The sequence below is a fragment of the Microtus oregoni genome, unplaced genomic scaffold (assembly GCF_018167655.1).
Source record: "Microtus oregoni isolate MIOR12 unplaced genomic scaffold, Mior012 000000F_ref0000247, whole genome shotgun sequence".
NCBI classification, from domain to species: Eukaryota; Metazoa; Chordata; class Mammalia; order Rodentia; family Cricetidae; genus Microtus; species Microtus oregoni.
The window spans coordinates 88,476,189-88,500,679 of NW_024543059.1; the positions used below are offsets into that span (position 1 = coordinate 88,476,189).

Sequence of the window (24,491 nt, forward strand, 5' to 3'; positions counted from 1 at the left end):
ACTTCCCATAGCCAAGAGGACAACTATATGTTTTTCCTTTGGTCAGTGGATGCACAAATGTAATTGAAAAAAAAATTAAAAAAAGTAATTAAACCCAGTGTATTATTAAAAAAATACAATAAAAAGGAAGTGAAATTGAGGAGATGATATGTGTTGTGGTTGAGATGAGGGAGGGAATGGGGGATGGATATGATGAAGACACATTAAACGAAAATTTCAAGGGATGAATCAAATTTAAACAAAGCTTGTTATTTAATACAATGAGATCTGATGGAAACAGAGGCAGAAACCCACATCAGAGCACTGGGCTAAGTTGCCAAAGTCCAGTTGAAGAGTGGGAGGTATGAGAATATGAGCAAAGAGGTCATGACCATGATGGGTACACCCACTGAAACAGTCTACCTGAGCTAATGGGAGTTTACCAATTCCAGCCGGATTGGGAAGGAACAAGCATAGGACCAAACTAGTCCCTCTGAATGTGATTGAAAGTTGTATGGCTGGGGAAGACTGATGGGCCATTGGCAGTGTAACAAGGATGTATCTATACTGCATGTACTGGCTTTTTGGGAACCTATTCTCTTTGGATGGATGGTGTAGGAGGTACATCTGTTTTTGTGTTGCTCTCATTGGTTAATGAATAAAAAAAACTGTTTTGGCCTGATAGGGTAGAACTTAGGTAGGTGGAGAAGACAGAACTGAATGCTTGAGGAAGAAAGGTGAAAGTAGAGAGAGCCACCATGTAGCCACCAGACTCCGACATGCTGAATATTTCCCCGTAAGCCACTGCTATGTGGTGATGTACAGATTAATAGAAATGGGTTAAATCAAGATGTGAGAGTTAGCAAATAAGCGGCTAGAACAAATGGGCCAAGCAATATTTTAATTAATACAATTTCTGTGTGGTTATTTCAGGGCTAAGCTAGCCGGGCAGCTGGGACAAACAAGCAGGCTCTCCTCTCCTTACAACAGATGGATACCTTGCTTAGCCTAAATATAGTAGGGAGGGCCATGGGCCTTCTACAAAGCAATGTGCCTTACCCTCTCTGAGTATTGGATGAAGATAAGGTGGGAGGATATGTGGAGGGAATGAGAGGAGGGGAGGGAGTGGGAACGTGGATTGTCATATGTAATGAAAAAAAGATTTTTTTAGTAAATAAAAAAAAGGGGAAAAGAAAAGGGAAAACTAAGAAAAAAGAAAATGAAAATATTAAAATACCTACTGAGCCAATTCAAAGAATGATAAGAACATATTTTAAAAATTTATATATTACCAAACTGAAAAATTTAAAAGAAACAGATGAATTTTGATATATAGAAGAGTTACCAAAATTAAATCAAGATGAGAATAATAATTAAAATGGACCAATAACAACAAATGAGAAGTGGTAACTAAGAATTGTCAAACTAAATAAAAAATCCACCTGAGAATAGAAACACTGCAAAACATGCTTTTTATGAAGTTATTATTACCTAGAAACCAAAACCAATCAAAATCTCAACAAAAATTATAAATAATCCTTATGAGCATATATGCAAAAATCCTCAATGAAATACTTGGAAATTGAGTTTAAAAACAAATAAAAATGTTATCTTTATGGTTAATTTATCTTTATCTAAGAGATGCAAGGGTAGTTCAGTACATATATTTAAATAAATGTAATCCATCACATAAACAAAATAGAGTAACCACATGATCATTTTATTCGATGCAAAAATGTCCCTGACAAACTGAACCTCTCTCTGGGATGAAAGTCCCAGACTGGTACAATGGCTATGAAAATTGGTGTGGAGTTTTCTCAAAAAGCTTTAAATGATCCAGCTACACTACTTTTGGGCATATAACTAAACCTTACTACAAAGGCTTGCTCATCCATGTTCATTGCTGTTCTAGTCACAATAGCCAGAAAATACAAATGACCTAGATGTTTATCAAATGATGCATGAACAATAAAATGTTCATTTATACACAGTGGAATAATTATTTAACTGTTAAGAAAAATGAAATTCAAATAGAAAGTAATAAATCTAGAAACAACCTTCCCGAGTGAGACAGCTCAGTCTCAGAAAGACAAATATCACACTTTCCCTCATGCATGGATGTTAGCTTTGGATCTTCAAATATGTAAGTTTCATTTGGAATTCCCATTGCAGTCAGGAGTTTATGAAGGGGCCTTGGTGGCAGAAGTGATAGAATGCACTAATCCAAAGGGGTTAAAGGGAATTATGAAATAGAAAAGGGTAAATTGGGGTGAGGGTGGGAGGGCAAAGTAGAGGGGATTTTGCAGGAATGATAACTAACACCAAAGCCTTTTGAAAAATGTTATTTTTACAATAGATCTCAATCTTATGATTTTACCAATAAAGACTTGTGAGTCAGATTTCAGGGGTAACAACCTGCAAGCTCACAGAGGCTGAGGAGCAACAAGTTGACCTTCTTCCTTAGCCAGCATCTCAGAAATAGGGCTCTTCTTCTGCTGCCCCTCCCCCAACAGGGCACCAAACTCAAAGTCCCTCCTCTCTATTTCCTGTACATTTCCGTTTTCCATTCTTCCTCTTACTCTCCAGTTGCTGGTTCCACCTCTTGACACAGGTTGATTTTATTTAATTAAGTTAATCTCAGGATTCACTGTGTGACCAACTATGCCACAACAGAGAAACCATTTGGAAATTCATTACTCCAGACCCTTCCTAAAACATATACATACATTAAAAGAGTTTTAATGGAGAAATGCTCCAGTAGGGGGACAATAACCCAACTAGACACTTAATGCTAGGAAATTATAAACCCAATAATAGCAACTGGTTAACTCCTTTTGAGTTGTTAGCCTATGGAATACCATAGATCTGCAGGCATTGCAGGGTACTGCGGTACTCTTAACTTCTCTCCAGAGCTTGATGACAAAATCCTATTGCTGAAGACTCCACATACTTAAGTCATAGAACATAGAGAAACCAAACTGGGTTTCACCTGGAATCTTCAAACCTATGGCTAGTTCTCATAGTTCTTGAAGGTGATATGGAAACTCCCATAGGAGAAAAGAGATCACGTCTGTAGGATACAAAATGACTGACCTAACAAAATATGCTGATATGATACTGATATGAATGTTATGGAAGTCACCAACCACTTTCTGATTGGATTTTAAACCTGTTCCATGAGATGGAACCCATATCAGACACTGCTAAATGGGCCAAGAACCTGTGGCTAGATGGGTTATAGGCCCTAGGGGAGAACCACAAAGCATCATTTTGCTAAATTGACATGTTATTTAAATGACCCTAAGGACTTATTGCTATACACATAGATCAGTGCATCTCCCAATTCTTATCAGAGAAACTTCTCCTTACAGTAAATGACAATGAACAGAGCCACTCAGCTGGTCAATGCAAAGCACAGGAGACTATAGAGTGTTCAAGCCTAAATGGGATGCACATATCATACCTCACCCCCAATAGTGAGGGTCTTCACGGAAGAAAGAGTAGAAGAGCCACAGGTTGTAAATAACATCAAGGAAAATGTTTTCCAGACACAAGGCAGTTGCACTTATGAACCCACAGGGATTGTGAAAGCATGCACAATACCTGTGCAAACTAAAACTGGACAATAATCCCAGTGTGGAGGGAGGAAAGTGGGCACAAATCCCAGTGAGAACTAGCTGAGGAGCAATTGATAGCTGCTGGGAGAAAGGGAATGTGTATTCTTGAATGAGGTCATCCCTGGATGGCCAATCACATACCAGAGCAGGCCTCACTCCCAAGAGTGGTTGGGTAACACAAACTGGACTTGATGGAACATAAAACGAAGAAGGTGATGTGGAGAGGCTGGATATGGGAGGAGTTGGAGGGGAGGAGTGAATATGATCAAAATACATTGTATAATATTCTCAAAGCTTTGCAAGAATCTTTTAAAGATGCAGGCAAATCCCACACATTCTGTTTTATAAGTGGATCCTGGCTTATGATATTTATGTGTATGTATACATGGGAGAAAATATGGTTACAGGATAAAATAAAAGGAAAGAGAGTGAGACCAATGAGGCACAAGTAACATGAAAGCAGATCGGGTTGTGGAGTCAGATGGAAGCCACAAGGGTGAGATGGGCGGGAAGGGTGAGAAGGAGATGAGAATCAGCAAAATTGAAAACGTCACAGTGAAAGCTAATATTGTGTATGAACGTAAAACATTTTTCAATAAAAATGTGTGCACAGATTCTTTTTAAAAATGTATTTATTTTGCTTTCTGGTCATAGTTTTCTCTCCCTCCTCTCCTCCCAGTCCCTTCATCTTACTCCCTCTGTCTCCATCCCCAATATACTCCTCCTCTGTTTCTATTCAGAAAAGGGTAGGCCTCTCATGAATATCAACAAAACATGGCATATCAAGTTGCAGCCAATCTGAGCACCTCCCCATGTATTAAGGCTGGACAAGTGTCGTATGTCGTATGTCGTATATCATACCTGTTTTCAACGACTTTGAAAGAACAAAGATAAACTCAAACTCTCTGACCTCCATTCAAGGTGGAAAAGGCTCACATTTGTGTGTCCCTATAGACACAGCAATCCTGTATGAGGTATAGGTTCCCAAAAGCCAGCAAAAGTGTCAGAGATAGCCCTTGCTCCCACTGTTAGGAGTCTCACAAGAAGATCTACTGCTGGGTCCTAATGGCTCCCTCAGGGGAGGGGGTGAGAAGGCACAGCATCATCAGCATAGACACCTGGAGTCAGGTAAACAGCAAGCAGCAGACTAGCAATGTGGAGAGTCTTATGTATTCTCCCAGCACCCAGGCTGCTTTCCAATCCACTGCCATTGTGTTGTTGTCCCTAGGCACAATCAGGACCTCTGACAGTACCTGTTGCTAGGCCCTTAGGAAGACTCCAGGTTGTCTCATCTCTCAGTCTTACAAACCTTATCTTCCTACATATCCACCCTGTTTTATTTATTACATGGGTGATCAGGCCTTGTTGACCCTGCCTTAGGAGGACTCAGCAACTTGACAGTGCCTGTCTTAGGTTGATCTGCCGAACAAGCCCGTACCCATCATTGACTACTAGTCCTCTAAGTGTCTTCATTCCTGGAGAGCTGCTAGGGTGGGGTAGAGCAGTAGCCTTTTGAATTCAGTTAACCAGGCATGCATAACCTCCTGAAGAGGACTGTGAGAGGGATGCCTAAGAGCCATTAACAGCTGAAGAGTTGCCTTAGTTGCTGCCCACTGCTGTTGAATATGCTTCAGGAGACATTTAAAGAGAATAAGGATTAACAATACTCCCTCCGCCCCAATTAAGGCATGTGTGAATATCCAGGAGGGATCAAATAGCTTTTTTGTAGTATGCCAAATCTTTTCAGATATGGGCTGGTTAATGGCGTTTTGACCCAGGTTTACCGGAAAGGCTTCTGCTGGCATTTGAGGCCTGAGATGGGAGGGGGACTGCAGAACCTAGGGGTCACACCACAGCATGGGGAATTTCCATCTTCAGGGCAGGTAGCCATTGAGGCACTTCAAGGGTGCCACTATGGAGTGTAGCCTCCTGCAGCAGAAGTAGAGTTGATGGGAATTGACGTGCCATCTTAACTGTGGCGGCACTCTCTTCAGCATGTTTCATGGGGTCTGAACTGGCTGCCTCCTCAGCAGTGGATGCTGTAGAGAGATCAGCTATGGAAGGAGTAGAGGTGCTGGAGAGTTAACCCATTTCATAGAGGGAGATAGTAGGCAAGTAACAGTCAAAGATGTCAGTCAACAGGGGTGGAAAATGTGTTAGACCTTCATGTTTTATGCTTAGTGGGGGACTTCTGTGACTTTTTAGGCCACAGCCATATGCCCACATGGCATCTCTGGATGAGGGACAGTATTTGGGAGCTGAGCCTTGGTCCACCTCCTTGGGGGTCAGCCCTTATGTGGAGGTGCGAGGTAAACAGAAACAGGAAAAAAAATGTGCCTTCCCAACTGGACTGGCAGAAAAACATGACAGACAACACAAAAGATGGAAAGATAGGGGGTCCCAATGCTCTCTTGCCAAAGAGACTAACAATGTACAACATGGAGGGGATTTCTTGCTGAAATACTCTGTCTTGGGACACTGTCTGTCACTGCAAGTGAGGAATGGGAGACAACTAGAACCTGTTCACGTGCTGGATGTTGCTGGGTCCTAACGGTTCCCTGGGGAAGGGGGAAGGGAGGGAGTGAGATGGTGTTGCATCAAGAGCATAGACTCCGGGAATCAGGTAAAAGGCAAAGAGCAGACTCATTTATTCAGCAATGGGGAGAGCCTTATATACCCTCCCAGCACCCAGGCTGCATTTGATCTGTTGATATTGTATGATCACTCCTCATTGGTTAGGCGCAATCAAGACCCTCTGACAGCCCCTGTTGCTAGGTCCTCAGGCAGACACCAGGTTGACTTATCTCTCGGTCTTGTAGGCCCTATCTTCCTAAAGACTAAACTATAGAATGGTCACACATATTCTGAGGGCCCAAGTTAGTCTCATGTAGGCTCCCTGGCTGTTAGTTCAGTCTTAATGAGGCCCAACAAGGCCAGATAGTTGATTCTGTGGGTTTTCTTCTAGTGGTATCCTTTACTCCTCTGGCTCCTAGAGTACTTTCTTCCCATCTCCTACAGGATTCCCTGAGCTTCACCTAATATTTGGTTGTGGGTCTCTGTACCTGTTTCCATCAGGTGCTGGATGATGCCTCTCTGAAGACAACTGGGCTAGGCACCAATCTCTGTGTAACATGGAGGGTCCTGTTTGTTGGGGTTTCTGTCCCACCCAGTACACCACAGCCACCAAGCCCCAAAGAAAATCACACAGAGGACTCGGTAAGTTATAAAGCTGGTTGGCCCATTAGGTCAGGCTACTTGTTAGCTCTTGTAGCTTTTATTAACCCATTATTCTGATCTATTTTTGCCATATGGCTCAATACCTTTTTTAGCTGGCATGTCACATTCTGCTTCTTCGGAGTCTGGGCAGGAGTGGGAGGAATCAACTTCCTCCATCCCAGAATTCTCCTGTTCTCATTGCATCATTTCTACTTCCTCTCTGGTTTCCCACCTTTACTTCCTGCCCAGCCAATCAGCATTTATTTAAAACATGATTGACAGATTACAGACAATTCTCCCACACCATCTCTGAATACAGCAGAATATTGTTAGGCATCATTACATTGACTTTTTCACCTCCAGATTGGTTTGGTTCTATCCTAGGTCTCTTGGGTCATCCAGCCCATGGGTTCTGGGGCTCCAGGCAGTGTCAGGTGTGGGCTGACTCTCCTGGCATGGATTTTAGGCTAGGCCAATCATTGGTTGATCAGCCCCCTAATCTCTAGGACATCCTTACCCCCAGAATATTCCACAGGCGGGACAGACTGTAGGTTGAAGATTATGTGGCTGGGTTGGTGTCCCAGTACCTCCTCTTGAAGTCTTGCCTAGTTATAGGAGATGGCCAGTTCAGGCTACTGTAGTCTAGACCAGACTCAAGCTAATGGCAGTTTTCTCAATTCTAAAACATAACCTTGTGTCAACACCATGCTCAGCTTCCATATATATATATATATATTTAATATATATATATATATATATAATTTATATATAATTTAATTCCATTATGGGTGAGGCATGGGGGATACATGTTGAGGTGAAGACAACCTCAGAGTCTTTCTCTCCTTCAAACATGTGGGTTCCTGTAACTGAATTTACCCAGGCTTAATGCCAAAGTCCATTGCAACATGTGTCTTTCTCTGGCTACCCAGCTACCTTGATAAAAGAAAAAAAATAAGTTTTGACTTTTGAGACAGTCTCACTATGAAGCCCTGGGTGGTCTAGAATTTGATATATAGATCTCACTGGCCTCAAAGACATAGGGATTCTCCTGCTTCTGCCTCCAGAGTACTGGGATTCAAGGTGTGGTTCACTGTACCCTGCTTACCTTCCAGTCACAATTTCCTTTTCTCTGATCAGTGTGTTGGCTGATTGTAGTAGGAGCTACGGGCTGTGTTCCGCTGCCTGGCTACCTGGTCACTGGCTAGCTTTATACCCAAAATAACAACACACAAATTGTATTCACTTAAACACTGCTTGGCCCATTAGCTCTAGCCTCTTGCTGGCTAACTCTCACATTTTGACTAACCCATATTACCAGGAAGATTCTAGCGCATGTTTATCTTGGGTTGGAGCTTCATCACGTCTGCTCTGGAGAGGGGAGGCATGGCGTCTACCTTGCTTCCCTTCTTCCCAGCATTCTGTTCTGTCTCCTCCACCCACCTAAGGGATGGTCTATCAAATGGACCAAGGCAGTTTGTTTATTAACCAATGACCTTCCTCCATCATTTCCCCTTTTTCTGTTTAAACAAAAAAAGGAAAGCTTTAACTTTAACATAGCAAAATTACACATAACAAAACAGTTATCATGTAAGAATTACAGTTACAATATTTATATCTATTTTATCTTTTATCATAACAAAGGAAAACTAAAACTATAACTAACACCCTTCCCTCCTGGGGTACTAAGGGCACCTTTTTTCTCAAGGCCAGCCTTTTTGTTTTGGTTCAATTTTATATAAGTTTAGAGATAATTATCTTCATAAGCTCAGGCTGTCCACAAGCTTGCAGTATAGCTGAAGATGACTTTGAGCTGATCCTCTGCCAGCATCCTACTTCAGCCTTCTCAGAGTTGCCACAGTAGATGACTCACCGAGCACCCAGCTCAACCGTGAACTCCAGGACACGTTCACAGTTCTGACAAAAATAATTCAGCTTTATTTTGTTATTTTACATGTATTATCAGGCACAGATTAAACCATGAGCCTACTCATACTCAGAGCAATGAGGGGCACATATAAATAAAATCCAGGCAGCTGTGTTGTTTCTCAATAGTAATCCTCTTAGAAGGAAGGATGAGGCAGGAGGATTGCTGAGTCTGAAACAAGATTATCTACAGAATAAGACTCTGTCACAGAAGCAAATAACAAACCAAGTCCATAAGTAAGCAAATAAATTTTAAATGAATAAATTTAAAAAACAAGTGAGCCAGGCCATGGTGGCACATTCTTAATCCCAGCATTCAGGAGGCAGAGACAAGCAGATCTCTGAGTTCTAGGGCAGCCTGTTCTACAGAGTGAGTTCCAGAACACCCAGAGTTACACAGAGAAACCACATCTCAAAAACAAACAAACAATAAATGAACTCCATGTATTAATGCATGGACCCCTGATAGGGTCAGGATCCTAAGATTGCGATTTCTATTTGTTTGTTTGTTTCTTCTTCCAAGGAGTTTTGGTTCAATGAGTATTGAGAAAGAAGTTTCATGTAAGATTAAATGGGTGGAGCAAAATCATCAATTTATATGGCAGCTTTTGTTGGTGGTGCAGCTGCTGAGCAGTGAGAAAAGAAAGGTTTATACATGTGTTATTGGAGCCAGAGAAGACACTCAGAGCCCTGGAGCCTGTCACCTGTGTCTAGATCAGTTAAGAACTTCATTTCCATCAAGACAACTTAACATGCTCGGAGACATTTTAGACCCAAGACAGCATAGGGCATTCTGTTTTCTGTCTCTTCACGGATAGAAGACACTAAACTTCAAAACCCAGGTCTGCTTTCTTTTCCACTGTTCTCTGTATTTCTTTGGTTTAGGTCTGGGTGTTGAGACAGAGCCTCACTATGCAGCACAGGCTCTCCTACACTTGGCCAGGTAGTTACACTAGGTTGGGACTCAAGATATTCCTGCCTCAGCCTCCCGAGTGCCACCGGAATTATCTGCATGCTCTCCATGTTCTGACGCATAGCAAATTATTAGCTTGCATTTTGTTGGGTTTCAGACAAGGCTTGACTCTAGAGACCATGGGCCTTCAAGTCTTGGCAGGTCTTCTGATTCATGTTCCCAACAGCTGGAATTTCTGCTGAGACATACTCAAGTATCTGGAATTAAACTTGGCTTGGGGCACATTGAAAGCTCGTTTCTTTGCTTTGTGAAATACGGTCTGGTTCTATAGTCAGTGTTAGACTCAAACCTACAGGATCTCACTGGCCTCATCCTCCTGAGTATGTAGATTAAAACTGAATGTATTTGAAAATTCCTCTTAGTCTTTGATAGAACATATTGTTCTCAGAATTACACAGAATTACACACAACAGTGGATGATCGCCTTGAGCTTTCTGCTTGCTTCCATGTCTTCTTTACAATGATCACAGAATAAAATGAGTTCATTTAAAAATTTTTAGAATTTTTATTTGGATTAGAATCTCGTTAGGTCATGTAGTGTCCATGTAACTCAGGCTGACTTTGAACTGGCAATCTTCTTTTTTGCACTCACAAGAAATTGAGTGTAGGTCACAGGGCTTTTCCTTCATATTTACATCTAAAATTTTCATTATTTATTTATTAATTTATTCATCTTTTTGAGACAGGGATTCTTTGTGTTACAGTCCTGTCTTGGACGTCCTAGAACTATCTTTGTAGACCAGCCTGGCCTCGAACTCACAGATATCTGCCTGCAGGCTAAAAGTTTTTTTCTTGAGTCACAATTTAATGTATCCAAGGTTGGCATTGAAGTTACTATGTATCCCAGGTTGATTTTGAATGTATGATCTTCTCAAATACAACTCCTCAGTGTGGGGATGATAGGTATTTTCCAGGTTATTATAGAGGATAAAACCCAGGGCCTCTTCATTATAGGCAAGCACTCTAAGTAGCTCAGATACATGTAAAGATCCTGGTTTTAAGCCAGGTGGTGGTGGTGCATGCCTTTAATCCCAGCACTCGGGAGGCAAAGGCAGGCAGATCTCTGTGAGTTCGAGGCTAGCCTGGTCTACAATAGCTAGTTCCAGGACAGGCTCCAAAGCTACAGAGAAACCTTGACTCAACCCCACTCCCCCCCCATTACTGTTATTATTTTCTTTTGCTGTTTAACATCTTTTGACATTTTGAGTGAGGTAACCCAGACACAGAAAGACAAGTATCACATGTAATCATTCATAGGTGGTTTTTAAACATAAAGCAAAGAAAACCAGCCTACAAATCACTATCCCAGGGAACTTAGACAACAATGAGGATCCTAAGACAGCCTTACATAGATCTAATCTTCATGGGAAGTAGAAAAAGACAAGATCTCCTGAGTAAATTGGGAACATGGGGACCTTGGGGAAGATTGAAGGGGAGGGGAGAGGCAAGGAGGTGAGCAGAGAAAAATGTATAGCTCAATAAAAACCAATAAAAGAAAAAAATAATAAATGGAAAAAACGATCATGGCTTTAAAATTTTCTTCAGGCTTGGAGAGATGCCTTGTTTCCCGCTATGACTATAATGGACTAAACATTTGCCTCTGTGTGTGAGCCACCACAATTAAATGTTTTCCTTTATAAGAGTTGCTGTGGTCATGGTGTCTCTTTATAGCAGTTGAAACTCGAAGACAACAGGTCTCCAAATGCATCTCAGTCAAAGAGCCCTTGCTTGCAAGCATGAGGTTCTGTATTGGAGACCTAGCACTGAAAACCATGATTATGTAAAAAATGGAGCAGTGAAGTGTAACACAAATTCTTATTGGTCTTAGTAATAGAAAATTGGAGCCAGCTATCAGAGAGTGAAAGCTGAAGGATCAGAGAAGCAGAGTGGCCAGCCACTAGAGTACTCACCTTTACCAATGCTCAGGCCAAAGGGATGATCCTGTCCTTAGACTGCCTCCTCAGACTGACTGCTGCTCAGACTGCTCCTCAGAATGACTGCTTCAGATTGCCGTAGACAGCTCTGGGTACCTGTCTTCTCCCGCCTTATATTCCTTTCTCCACCCATCCTGTCTCCACCTCCCTAGTGGGATTAAAGATGTGTGATCGCAAGTGCTGGGATCACCTTTGTGTGAACTCTGTTTCTCTTTTAGACTGTATAAATTTTGTGTAGTCCAGGGTAACCATGAATTAACAGAGAGCCATCTTTTTCTGTCTCCCAAGTCCTGGGATTAAAGGTATGTGCTACCGCTACCTGGCCTCTAATGGCTTAGCTCTGCATTCTAATCTTCAGTCAAGCTTTATTTGTTAAAACACAAAGAAAATATCACCACATTTCCCATTTTTGTCTAAAATTAAAAAAATAAGGCTACAACCAAAAAAATTAAGAAAAGAAGGCTATAACTAATATAAGAAAAGCTATATACAATAAATACAACAAATATATACAATCTATACAGACAATAAATATCTCAACAAAGTCTAGTTCATTTGCATTTGACAAATTCAGAGAAAATACTCTATTATCTATCCTATCTTGGTGAGTCCAAAGTGTTGTACTTGATTCAATTTCTTTCTTTCTTTCTTTTTTTTTGGATTTTCGAGACAGGGTTTCTCCGTAGCTTTTTGGTTCCTGTCCTGGAACTAGCTCTTGTAGAGCAGGCTGGCCTCAAACTCACAGAGATCCTCCTACCTCTGCCTCCCGAGTGCTGGGATTAAAGGCGTGTGCCACCACCGCCCGGCTCCTGATTCTATTTCTATTCTAATTTTCATTAATATTGAAAACTATCCTTTGAATCTTTCAACCTTATATACCTCTTTTTTTTTTTTTGAGACAGGGTTTTTCTGCAGCTTTGGAACCTGTCCTGGAATTTACTCTCTAGACCAGGCTGGCCTTGAACTCACTGTGTCTGCCTCCCAAGTGCTGGGATTAAAGGCATGTGCCGCTACTGGTAGCATGGCTATTTTACATCTCTTTAATGAGTTTCTTTTCCGAGTCTGGTGAACAAGGAAAACTGTAACTATATAGTCTTCTTCTACCTCAGAGACCTGAGAAGAAAATAATATTAACTGACTAAGCAGGAAGTATGAGCAGGTGACTTCCAAAAAATGTGAGAAATGACAAAACCAGCTGGATGCCTGGACAGTCATCCAAGTCCTCTGTAATGTTTGAGCATCTCTCTTTTGCCTACAGGCCTAGACTATCAATAGACTTTTCTATGAAGCAGTGTTTTTGAAGGGTTGTCTGCCTTGTCTTGACAAGGTTTACCAATCGCTCTCTTTTGTGCCCTCTTGTATAGTTTGGACAACATGCTCTTAGTAATAGAGGCACGAACACTTCTTGCCCAGTGGTTTACATTTTCCACAAAGAAAGTAAACTCCATGTGAAGTTTCTTCAAGGCCCTTCATCATCTCTAAACAAGATTGGTGCAGTCAGGAACAGACATGTCTCATTGTCATAAAAAAGAACCTATGTTATTAAAACATCTTAAATGTCACATTCTGTAGATCTCTGAAGTGCTTGAAGATTACCTGTCTTTTAAAATATATCTGTGACCATGTGGTGGTGGCACACACCTTTGACCCATATGGGATCAGATGTGTATCATATATATATAGGATGATTCCATTGTTCTTATTTTGAACCTTTATTATTCTTATAAAGCTTATTGAGAAATAATTTTTGTACCTGCCTTGTACAAGCTTGAACTTACATTTTCTGCTGCTGGCAATGGTGCAGACACACTTGTCCCTGTCTGTTGTCTTTTCAGTTTGTGAAAACAGTATGGTATGCTTTTAGGTTCCTGGTTTCTGTCTGTTCCTTTCTCATTTAAGGATATCATGAAGATGCAAGTTCACAGTTAGTGTTTTTGTATGATGCATTAGCTGTCACTCACATCATTACTTTACATCCTGTAAGGGCTGAGGGCCTTGTTTCATCTCATAACACAGGACTGACAAAGTTCAAGTGTGTTTTGCTATATTTGAGTGTGACAGTGCTGCTTGCCTTGTGGTGGTTGAACAAATTAAGCATACATTCCCAGGCCAGGTCTGTCCTGGTGAAGAGCAGGACTTGACTAGCAGTGCAGTGGGAGAGGAGAGGATGGTGCACCCTCTATATAACCCTGTCTGGGGCCTCCCTTCACTTCATTCACAGAAAATTCTCAGGCTGCCTAGTGCTTCATTTGCAGTAAGTGTTTAAGGCTGAAGACCTGAGGAAGAGGCCGGAAGCAGTAGGATGGTTTCCACTAAAACAACAGAGCTGTATCTGTCCAGGACATTGTCTGTGTGCTCACTGAATCCTAAGTAAGTAGCATACATGAAAAGAACAACTTCACAAAAGGTGAAAACCCATACATTTGTAGTTTTGATAAGGGCTTTTGTTTTTTATAACTTTTTTGAAGAACTAGATTGGATTTATATTTTGACTTTTTATAAAACACCTTCACAGTTTATTGTAGTACAATTAATAAAAACTCACAGATATTGGGGTTCAATCTGAAGGTCAACAATGCAAAACAATTAGCCACTGGCTGTTACCTCAACCTCATTTAAAAATTAGGATTGTTATTTTGGACTGAGGTAGAGGTAAGAGTCAGTGGCTGGCTGGTTTGCTTTTCTGACCATGTTGAACCCCAGTATTTGTTTCAGGGGTTTATTTTTCATGCTAATTTGAATTTTTGTATGTATGTATTTGCAATTCTTCTACTAGAATACACCTCATCTGAAAGAATTCAGTGTACTGTAGTCATATTTTGAAAGTCAGGAGATATTTAAAATCATTTTAATAAAAATTTCATGTGCATATTCATTGATTGTATTATGTAATTCTTTTATATTTTAAATATATTTTATTGAATCATTGTAAAAGTAAGGTGTTCTATTGTTGTCCAGTAATTAGATGTGATTTGTGGCCATACAAATCTTTTTATTTTACTACAAAATGATGTCAAGGTAACTTCTGATGACCAGTAAGTTATATCTAAATAAGATAATTTATTAATCAATTTTATGAAGTTCAAATATTTTCTTAAACACTCTAAGTATTTTATACACTAAATGGAACTTACAATACAATACTGATCAGAATATTAATTTGGGTAAGAGTTATAGAAACGCAGTAAATATAATTAGCAACCTTTAGACAAGATTACATACATTAGAGAAAACATAATATAGAAATATCTAGAACTTGATTTTTTTTCACCCCAAATATCGAACTAGGTCCATTTACTAAACATGTATTCACTAAATCATAAGTTAAATTATAGTTTAGTTTCTGCGTTCTTAGGAGTTTATTGACAATTCTGAACTCAGTAGAAGAAGTTTTCTAACATCTATGTGTCTTTAGAATGGAAGGCAGAGAAGTTGGTCTTATTTTGTAAAAGTGAACACAATGCTGTCACAGGATTTTCCATTTGATCAGGAATTTGATAATCATGATACTCATTTAAGTTTTAATGCTGCAGATTATTGTTTGCCTTAAATTGTTGACGTGGAAAGTCTGTATTTTGTGCACTGAGAAGGATAATGTATGAAGCCGGCTGCCCTCAGCAGGGAGCCTGCAATGTGAAGGCTTTAGTGCTCCTTTCCCTCAAGTCAAGCCTCTGACAGAGGCACTGGAGTCTCCTGTTGTCTCCACGGGGATGGACCAGATGCATGTCCTGGTTTGTGAGACCACAGTGTCATGCCTTATTGGTTTCCTGGTGTCCTGAGATTGTAAGGCTTTGAGAGAGTGCTTTTTTTTTTTATTGAAAAAAAAAATTTCCGCCTCCTCCCAGCCTCCCATTTCCCTCCCCCTCCTCCCACTCCTCTCCCACTCCCCTCATTCCTCTCCCCCTCCCTCTCAGGTCTGAAGAGCAGTCAGGGTTCCCTGCCCTGTGGAAAGTCCAAAGTCCTCCCCCCTCCATCCTGGTCTAGGAAGGTGAACATCCAAACTGGCTAGGCTCCCACAAAGCCAGAACATGAAGTAGGATCAAGACCCAGTGCCATTGTCCTTGGATTCTCAGCAGCCCTCATTGTTCGCCATATTCAGAGAGTCCGGTTTTATCCCATGCTTTTTCAATCACAGTCCAGCTGGCCTTGGTGAGCTCCCAATAGATCAGCCCCACTGTCTCTGTGGGTGGGTGCACCCCTCGTGGTCCCGACTTCTTTGCTCATGTTCTCCCTCCTTCTGCTCCTCATTGGGACCTTGGGAGCTCAGTCCAGTGCTCCAGTGTGGGTCTCTGTCTCTATCTCCATCCATCGCCAGATGAAGGTTCTATGGTGATATGCAAGATATTCATCAGTATAGCTATAGGATAGGGTCATTTCAGGTTCCCTATCCTCAGCTGCCCCAGGAACTAACTGGGGACATCACCCTGGGCACCTGGGAGCCCCTCTAGGTCCAAGTCTCTTGCCAACCCTAAGATGGCTCCCTTAATTAAGATATGTGCTTCCCTGCTCCCCTATCCAACCTTCCTTTATCCCAATCATCCATTTCCCCAAGTTCCCCCCCACCATCCTCCCCTTCTCACTTTCTCTCCCCATCTCCCCTTACCCCCATCCCACTCCACCCCCCATGATCCCAATTTTTTGCCCGGCAATCTTGTCTACTTCCCATAACCAGGAGGATAGCTATATGATTTTCTTTGGGTTCACCTTCTTATTTAGCTTCTTAGGATATCATATTATAGACTCTCTGACCTTATTTGTGGCTAGAACCCAATTATGAGTGTGTACATCCCATGTTCATCATTTTGGGTCTGGGATACCTCACTCAGGATAGTGTTTTCTATTTCCATCCATTTGCATGCAAAATTGGAGAAGTCATTGTTTTTTACCGCTGAGTAGTACTCTAATGTGTATATATTCCACACTTTCTTCATCCATTCTTCCATTGAAGGACATCTAGGTTGTTTCCAGTTTCTGGCTATTACAAGTAATGCTGCTATGAACATAGTTGAACAAATGCCCTTGTCATATGATCTGGCATCTCTTGGGTATATTCCCAAGAGTGGCATTACTGGGTCCAGGGGTAGGTTGATCCCGAATTTCCCGAGAAACCGCCACACTGCTTTCCAAAGTGGTTGCACAAGTTTGCATTCCCACCAGCAATGGATGAGGGTACATCTTCCTCGACAGCCTCTCCAGCAAAAGCTCTCATTGGTGTTTTTGATTTTAGCCATTCTGACTGGTGTAAGATGATATCTCAAAGTCGTTTTGATTTGCATTTCCCTGATCACTAAGGAGGTTGAGCACGACCTTAAGTTTCTTTTGGCGATTTGAACTTCTTCTTTTGAGAAATCTCTGTTCAGATAAGTGGCCCATTTTTTAATTGGGTTAATTAGCATTTTAAGGTCTAGTTTCTTGAGGTCTTTATATATTTTGGAGATCAGACCTTTGTCTGTTGCGGGGTTGGTGAAGATCTTCTCCCACTCAGTAGGTTGCCTTATTGTCTTAGTGACAGTGTCCTTAGCTTTACAGAAGCTTCTCAGTTCCAATAGGTCCCATTTATTCAATGTTGCCCTTAATGTCTGGGCTGCTGGGTTATACCTAGGAAGCGATTGCCTGTGCCCATATGTTGTAGGGTATTTCCCAGTTTCTCTTCTATCAGGTTCGGTGTGTTCAGATTGATATTGAGGTCTTTGATCCATTTGGACTTGAGTTTTGTGCATGGTGATAGATATGGGTCTATTTTCATTCTTCTACAGGTTGACATCCAGTTGTGCCAGCACCATTTGTTGAAGATGCTTTCTTTCTTCCATTGTATACTTTTAGCTCCTTTATCAAAAATGAGGTGTTCATAGGTTTGTGGGTTAGAATCCGGGTCTTCTATATGATTCCATTGGTTGACTTCTCTGTTTTTATACCAATACCACACTGTTTTCATTACTATAGCTCTGTAATAGAGTTTGAAGTCAGGGATGGTAATGCCTTCAGAAGTTCCTTTATTGTATAAGATTGTTTTGGCTATCCTGGGTATTTTGTTTTTCCATATAAAGTTGATTAATGTCCTCTCAAGCTCTGTGAAAAATTTTGATGGAACCTTGATGGGGATTGCATTGAATCTATAAATTTCCTTTGGTAGAATTGCCATTTTTACTATGTTGATCCTCCCAATCCAAGAGCAAGGGAGATCCTTCCATTTTCTGGTATACTCTTCAATTTCTTTCTTCAATGCCTTAAAGTTCTTGTCAAATAGATCCTTCACTTCCATGGTTAGAGTTACCACAAGATATTTTATGCTGTTTGTGGCTATCATGAAAGGTGATGCTTCTCTGATTTTCCTCTCTGCTTCCATATCCTTTGTGTATAGGAGGGCAACTGATTTTTTGGAGTTGATCTTGTAACCGGCCACATTACTAAAGGTGTTTCTCAGCTGTAGGAGTTCTTTGGTGGAGTTTTTGGGGTCGCTTATGTACACTATCATATCGTCTGCAAATAATGAAAGTTTAACTTCTTCCTTTCCAATTCGAATCCCCTTGATCCCATTATGTTGTCTTATTGCTATTGCTAAAACTTCAAGCACTACATTGAAGAGGTATGGAGAGAGTGGACAGCCTTGTCGTGTTCCTGATTTTAGTGGGATGGCTTTGAGTTTCTCTCCGTTTAATTTGATGTTAGCTGTCGGGTTGCTGTAAATAGCTTTTATTATATTTAGGTATGACCCTTGTATCCCTAATCTCTCCAATACTTTTATCATAAAGGGATGTTGAATTTTGTCAAAAGCTTTTTCAGTATCTAATGAAATGATCATATGGTTTTTTTCTTTCAGTTTATTTATATGGTAGATTACATTGATAGATTTGCGCGTGTTGAACCAGCCCTGCATCTCTGGGATGAAGCCTACTTGATCATAATGGATAATTTTTCTAATGTGTTCTTGGATACGGTTTGCCAGTATTTTGTTGAGGATTTTTCTATCGATATTCATGAGTGTGATTGGCCTGTAATTCTCTTTCTTGGTTGAGTCTTTGTGTGGTTTTGGTATCAGAGTGACTGTAGCTTCATAAAAAAATTTTGGCAATGACTCTTCTGTTTCTATATTGTGAAATACATTAAGGAGTATAGGTATTAGTTCTTCTTGGAAGTTCTGGTAGAATTCTGCATTGAAACCATCTGGTCCTTGGCTTTTTTTCGTAGGGAGGTTTTTGATAACCACTTCTAATTCTTCACGACAAACAGGTCTATTTAGATTGTTCACCTGGTCCTGGTTTAACTTTGGTATATGATATTTATCTAAAAAAGTGTCCATTTCTTTTACATTTTTCAGTTTTGTGGCATACAGGCTTTTGTAGTAAGATCAAACAATTCTCTGAATTTCCTCTGTTTCTGTGGTTATGTCCCCCTTTTCATTTCTGATCCTTTTAATTTGCATATTATCTCTCTGCCGTTTGATTAGTTTGGATAGGGTTTTATTAATCTTGTTGATTTTCTCCAGGAACCAGCTTTTTGTTTCATTGATTGTTTGGATTGTTTTCTGTGTTTCTATTTTGTTGACTTCAGCCATCAGTTTGATTATTTAAAGTCTTCTACTCCTCCTAGGTGAGTCTGCTTCTTTTTTTTCAAGAGCTTTCAGGTGGGCTGTTAAGTCTCCAATGTGTGCTTTCTCTGTTTTCTTTAGGTGGGCACTTAATGTTATGAACTTTCCTCTTAGGACTGCTTTCATAGTGTCCCATAAGTTTGATTATGCTCTTTCTTTATTTTCATTAAATTCAAGGAAGACTTTAATTTCTTTCTTTATTTCATCCTTGATACAGGTATGGTTCAGTAGTTGACTGTTCAGTTCCCATGAGTTTGTAGGCTTTCTGGGAGTAGCATTGTTGTTGAATTCTAACTTTAATCCATGGTGATCTGGTAAGACACAGGAGGTTACAAATATTTTTTTGTAACTGTGGAAGTTTTCTTTGTTACCAAGTATGTGGTGAATTTTCGAGAAGGTTCCATGAGCTGCAGAGAAGAAGGCATATTCTTCTTTGGGTGGAATAATCTATAGATGTCTGTAAGTCCATTTGCTTCTTTACCTCCATTAATTCTCTAATTTCTCTGTTAGGTTTCTGTCTGATTGACCTGTCCATTGGTGAGAGAGGAGTGTTGAAGTCTCCTACTATTAGTGTGTGCAGTTTGATGGCAGCCTTGAGTTTTAGTAATGTTTCTTTTACGTATGTGGGTGCTTTTATTTTAGGGGCATAGATATTCAGGATTGAGACTTCATCTGATTAATTGTTCCTGTTATGAGTATAAAATGTCCCTCTCCATCTCTTCTGATTGATTTAAGTTTGAAGTCAACTTTGTTAGAAATTAGTATGGCCACACCTGCTTGTTTCTTAGGTCCATTTGCTTGATAAACCTTTTCCCATCCCTTTACTCTGAGTAGGTGCCCGTCTTTGTGGTTAAGGTGTGTTTCTTGTAAACAGCAGAATGTTGGATCCTGTTTTCGTATCCAATCTCTTAGCCTGTGCCTTTTTATAGGTAAGTTGAGTCCATTGACATTAAGTGATATTAATGACCAGTGGTTCTTAACTCCGGTCACTTTTTTAGTAGTAGAGTTTGTGTGTTTCCCTTCTTTGAGTTGTGCTGGTGAAGGGTCTCTAGATGTTTGAGTGATTGTGGTCATTGTTGGACTCCTTGGTTCGTGATTTTCCTCTATTACTTTCTGTAAGGCTGGATTTGTGGCTATGTATTGTTTAAATTTGTTTTTATCCTGGAAAATTTTGTTTTCTCCATTTATCGTGAATGAAAGCTTGCCTGGGTATAGTAGTCTGGACTTGCATTGATGATGAGGGAGTGCTTTTTAGAGAGACTCCTACTTCACAGCTGCATTCAGGATCCTGTGCTGGGTTTCTGTGTTCTATCTCTACACTGGCGCTTCTGCCACCTACTTGTTTTTTCAGAACTAGAGTTGGGAGTGGCCACTCACAAACACTGTTTTCAGCAGCTCTGTGCCTTGTAGACTTGTCTACAGGCTAATTCTACGGAGGCATTTTCTCGATTAAGATTTCTTTTTCCTGGATGATATTGACATAAACCTTGCTGGTACAGATGGTTCGCTAGTCTATTTAATAGGGATACTCCCTGCTTTATCCTATGAATAATATATATATATATATATATATATATATATATATACATATGCATCAGTGTGCACATATCCATATACATACATGTTAGGTTTAAATTAAATTTACACATATTTTAAGGGAAATCCAGAATTAGGAAGGTTCAATTGATCTTCCTTACCCATCTCCTGAGAGTCTTGGTGTTTCATCCTGAGATCAGCAATCTTTGCTTGTTTCTTTCAACAGTAAATGCCAATTGGTGTGTCATATTTTGATTTACCTAGCATATTAAAAGATACTTAATTTTCTTTTCTTTATGACAAACCTATAGGTGACTTCTCTGAAATTGCCTTTAACCCATTGCTCACAGGTCATGGCCATATTATTCTAAATTACAAAATGCTTCAGTGTTGAGAGCAGAACAAAAAGTGAACTTTAAAATTCAGATAATCAGCACACAATGCCTTTAGATGAACGTGCATACTGTTTACAAGGATCAGTTATTAGACCCTGCAGGTGTAGATAAATTTCCAAGAGGAACCATAAGATGATTGCATAGTAGCTGCTGCCTCTGCTCCTTGGTAACCATCATCTTTTCTTGCCCAGTTTCAGCAACAACACAATGTGAACATTATAGACGATGTCATTTGAGGATCCAGCAGTTCAAGCCTTTTCAACACCATTTACAGAAAGATGCATGGTTGAAAGAGATGAGTGAAGATTTTGGAATGACAAAGAAACATTATATTTGTTCTTTATGTAGTTATAATTACTTTATCTCAGTTTAGTGGAGGCTTGTAATGTGTTATCTGACCGTGCTTATGTATAATCATTTATAATTAGTTTTCCATTTTGTTTCCTCTAAAATTTAATCAGAATAATTTTAGAAAATAATTTGCCTTGAATCCTAGCAGCTGCCATTTTTTCAGCAACATTGTCCAAGGCACTTAGACATTTGAAATATACTGCTAAAACATGAGGGGCATCATCTTTACTTACTGAGGCCTGAGGTGTTTCAAAGGCAATAGAAGGGATGGCTGTATTAAGCGGAGCCTCAGGAAAGGCTTCTAGGAAATCACTTTGATGTGTACTCATGACAGTCATAAATTGCATATATGACGATGAGTTTTGGATCTCAGCATAACACTTGATACACTTAATCTGACAGAAGAGAAAGTAGGTAATACAGTTCTTCTTTTGATGATGCAATTGTCTTTGAGTCACGTCTACTCCTGCAAGCAACCCCTTACATGTATGCTTGTAAGTAAACACAATGAAATTTATTGGTTCACCATGTTGGATTTTGGAGTAATCAATCAGTTTATGGTTGGATTTAAAGCCCGATCTACAAAATAGAGTTGTTGTGTAACATTATTGCTAAGGAGACAGGAACAACTGTCTAATCACTCTAGATAATAAACCAATGACCCAAAACATGGGTGACAACTCACAAAAGCTGGGAACCTCATGTGTAGAAAAGTGTTCTTTCCAGGCTGTTTGTTTAGCTCCACCTTCTTTCAGGAAGTTTACCTTTTCTGAGTGTGTGTTTCAGCAGTCCTTACTGTTTCTACAGCCTGGGGGAGGGAAGGGCTTGGAGAGTTTGGCCAGTTTTAGAAAGTTCCTGAGACTATTTTGAGATATTTACTTTCCGATCTTGAGTTTGCTTGCAAGAAGGAATGCTTCAGCTCCCCTTAGAATATTCTGGTGTTTCTCCTCTCTGTAAAAATCCTGACTTAAAATATCCAGTTATTTCATCCAGTGTTTTAAGGAGCTTCCCTCAAAGATGGAAACTTTTAATCTCTGAGGAAACTGTGATGGGACAGAAAGTTTCACCTGACACCATTTCAGGCTGGATAGTTCATGGGGCTCTACTGCTGTTATTCTGATAAATGCTATACTGGTAGTGTTAAACAGATTTTCTGTTGACTTGTATTATACCCATGGGTTAATGCATCTCTCAACTGTTCTATATGCAGTATACGGTGATTAACACAGAGACTCGCACAAGAGGTCAGTCTTGAGAGTGAGGGAATAAGAAATTCTCGTCCCTAAAAAGGTACATTTGTATCACATACTCCTCTCCATGCATGCAGGGGTCCCTATGGGAGAGGAGGCAGCTAGAGTGTAGTAGCCAGATGTAGTGGACGTTTAAATGGAAACAGTGTCGTCTGCACACAATCAGGAGACAACACATTTTAAATTCAAAGTTATAAGTTATGACAGCAGACACATCACCTGTTCAAATTTAAACCAAACAAATCCCAGAATGGAGAGGGGAGGTGGGCAGAAAGGACTATCCCCAGCGCAGGGGTTTAGGGCAACTGATAGCTGTGGAGAAAGGAAGAGTCAGTTTTCTTAGGAGTGTAGTCACAAACGTTCAATAGTATATGGACAGTACAAATTGGACTTGATGCAGAGATGGCTCAGCAGTTGAGAGCACTGACTGCTCTTCCTCAGGACCTGGGTTCAAATCCCAGCACACACATAGAGACTCACAGTCACCTGTAACTCCAGTTACAGAGGATCCAGTATCCTCTTCTAGATTCGGTGGGCACCAGGCACACAAGTGGTACACAGAAACAAATGCAGGCAAATTATTCATATCTATAAATTAAATAAAATTTAAATTGGTCTTTATGTGCTTAAAAGATGATACAAAGTTGGGTGTGTAGGGAAGATGGGTAGATTAAGGAGGATTTGTAGGGGGATAATATGATCAAAACACATTGTAGAAAATTGTATAAAACTGTAATTATCTCAAAAAAAATCTTAATGTAAGCACAGATTGTGCTTTTGCTTCCTAGCCACCCTGACCTGAATAATCACACAAAAACTATATTAATTACAATACTGTTTGGCTAGTAGCATATTCCTAGTTAGGTCTTACATCTCAAATTAACCAATTTCTATTAATCTATGTATAATCATGAGGCTGTGACCTGCCAGGGAGATTCTAGCATCTTTCTTCTTCGGCAGCTACATGGTGTCTCTGCCTACTCTCTCTCTATATTCAGTTTAGTTTTCCTTCCTAGCTCTATTGTGTCCTGCCACAGGCCAAAGCAGCTTCTTTATTAACCAATGGTAATAAAAAACATTCGCAGCATACAGAGGGGAAACCCACAACATCTCCCCATGTTGTCTAAATAAAAAGGAAGGTTTCAACTTTAACATACTAAAATTACATATAACAAAACAGATATCAAGCAAGACTTGCAGTTTCAATACTTTTTGTGAGTCTAAAGATTTATATCTAGTTTATCTTTTATTGTAGCTAAGAAAAACTATTTGTCTTCAACTCCATCAGAGACCCTAGAAAGATATTACCTAATTAAACAGTCACCCAAAGCTGTTCTGTAACTTTGGGGCATCCATCTTCAGCCTATAGGCCCATAGTATCTGACATACTTTTTCATGAAGCAAGAAATTTGAAAGAATGTTTTGCATATATTGGCAGTTTGTCAGTCACTTTCTTCTGTGTTCTACAGAATGTCTGGCAGATTCTTTCATGAAGTAGGGACCCTAAAGTACTGTCTCACCTTCTTTAGGCAAGTTCAGCAGTCATTTTTCTGTGGGCCCTGCGTGTCCAGTTTATACATCATACCATCAAGCAGTTCAGGCAAGAGCAGGTTCTTGCCCAAAAGTCTAGCAAACTCCATAAGGAGCTTCTTCAATGCCCATCATTCTCTCGAAGTAATTGGTGCTGCCAGAAGCAGACATGTCTAGTTGTCAAGTAAAGTTCTTAAAA

At 40.2% G+C, this 24,491-nt stretch overlaps 1 protein-coding gene across 1 annotated transcript in view; it reads right to left on the reverse strand.

Annotated features, from left to right (window-relative positions):
- LOC121446051 (alpha-amylase 1-like) overlaps positions 1-24,491 on the reverse strand; it is a 151,629-nt gene that overhangs the window by 7,823 nt on the left and 119,315 nt on the right. Inside the window, exon 5 of the mRNA XM_041648434.1 lies at positions 12,567-12,583. Within this exon, the coding sequence (XP_041504368.1) occupies positions 12,567-12,583 (17 nt within the window). The remainder of the gene's footprint in view (positions 1-12,566; positions 12,584-24,491) is intronic.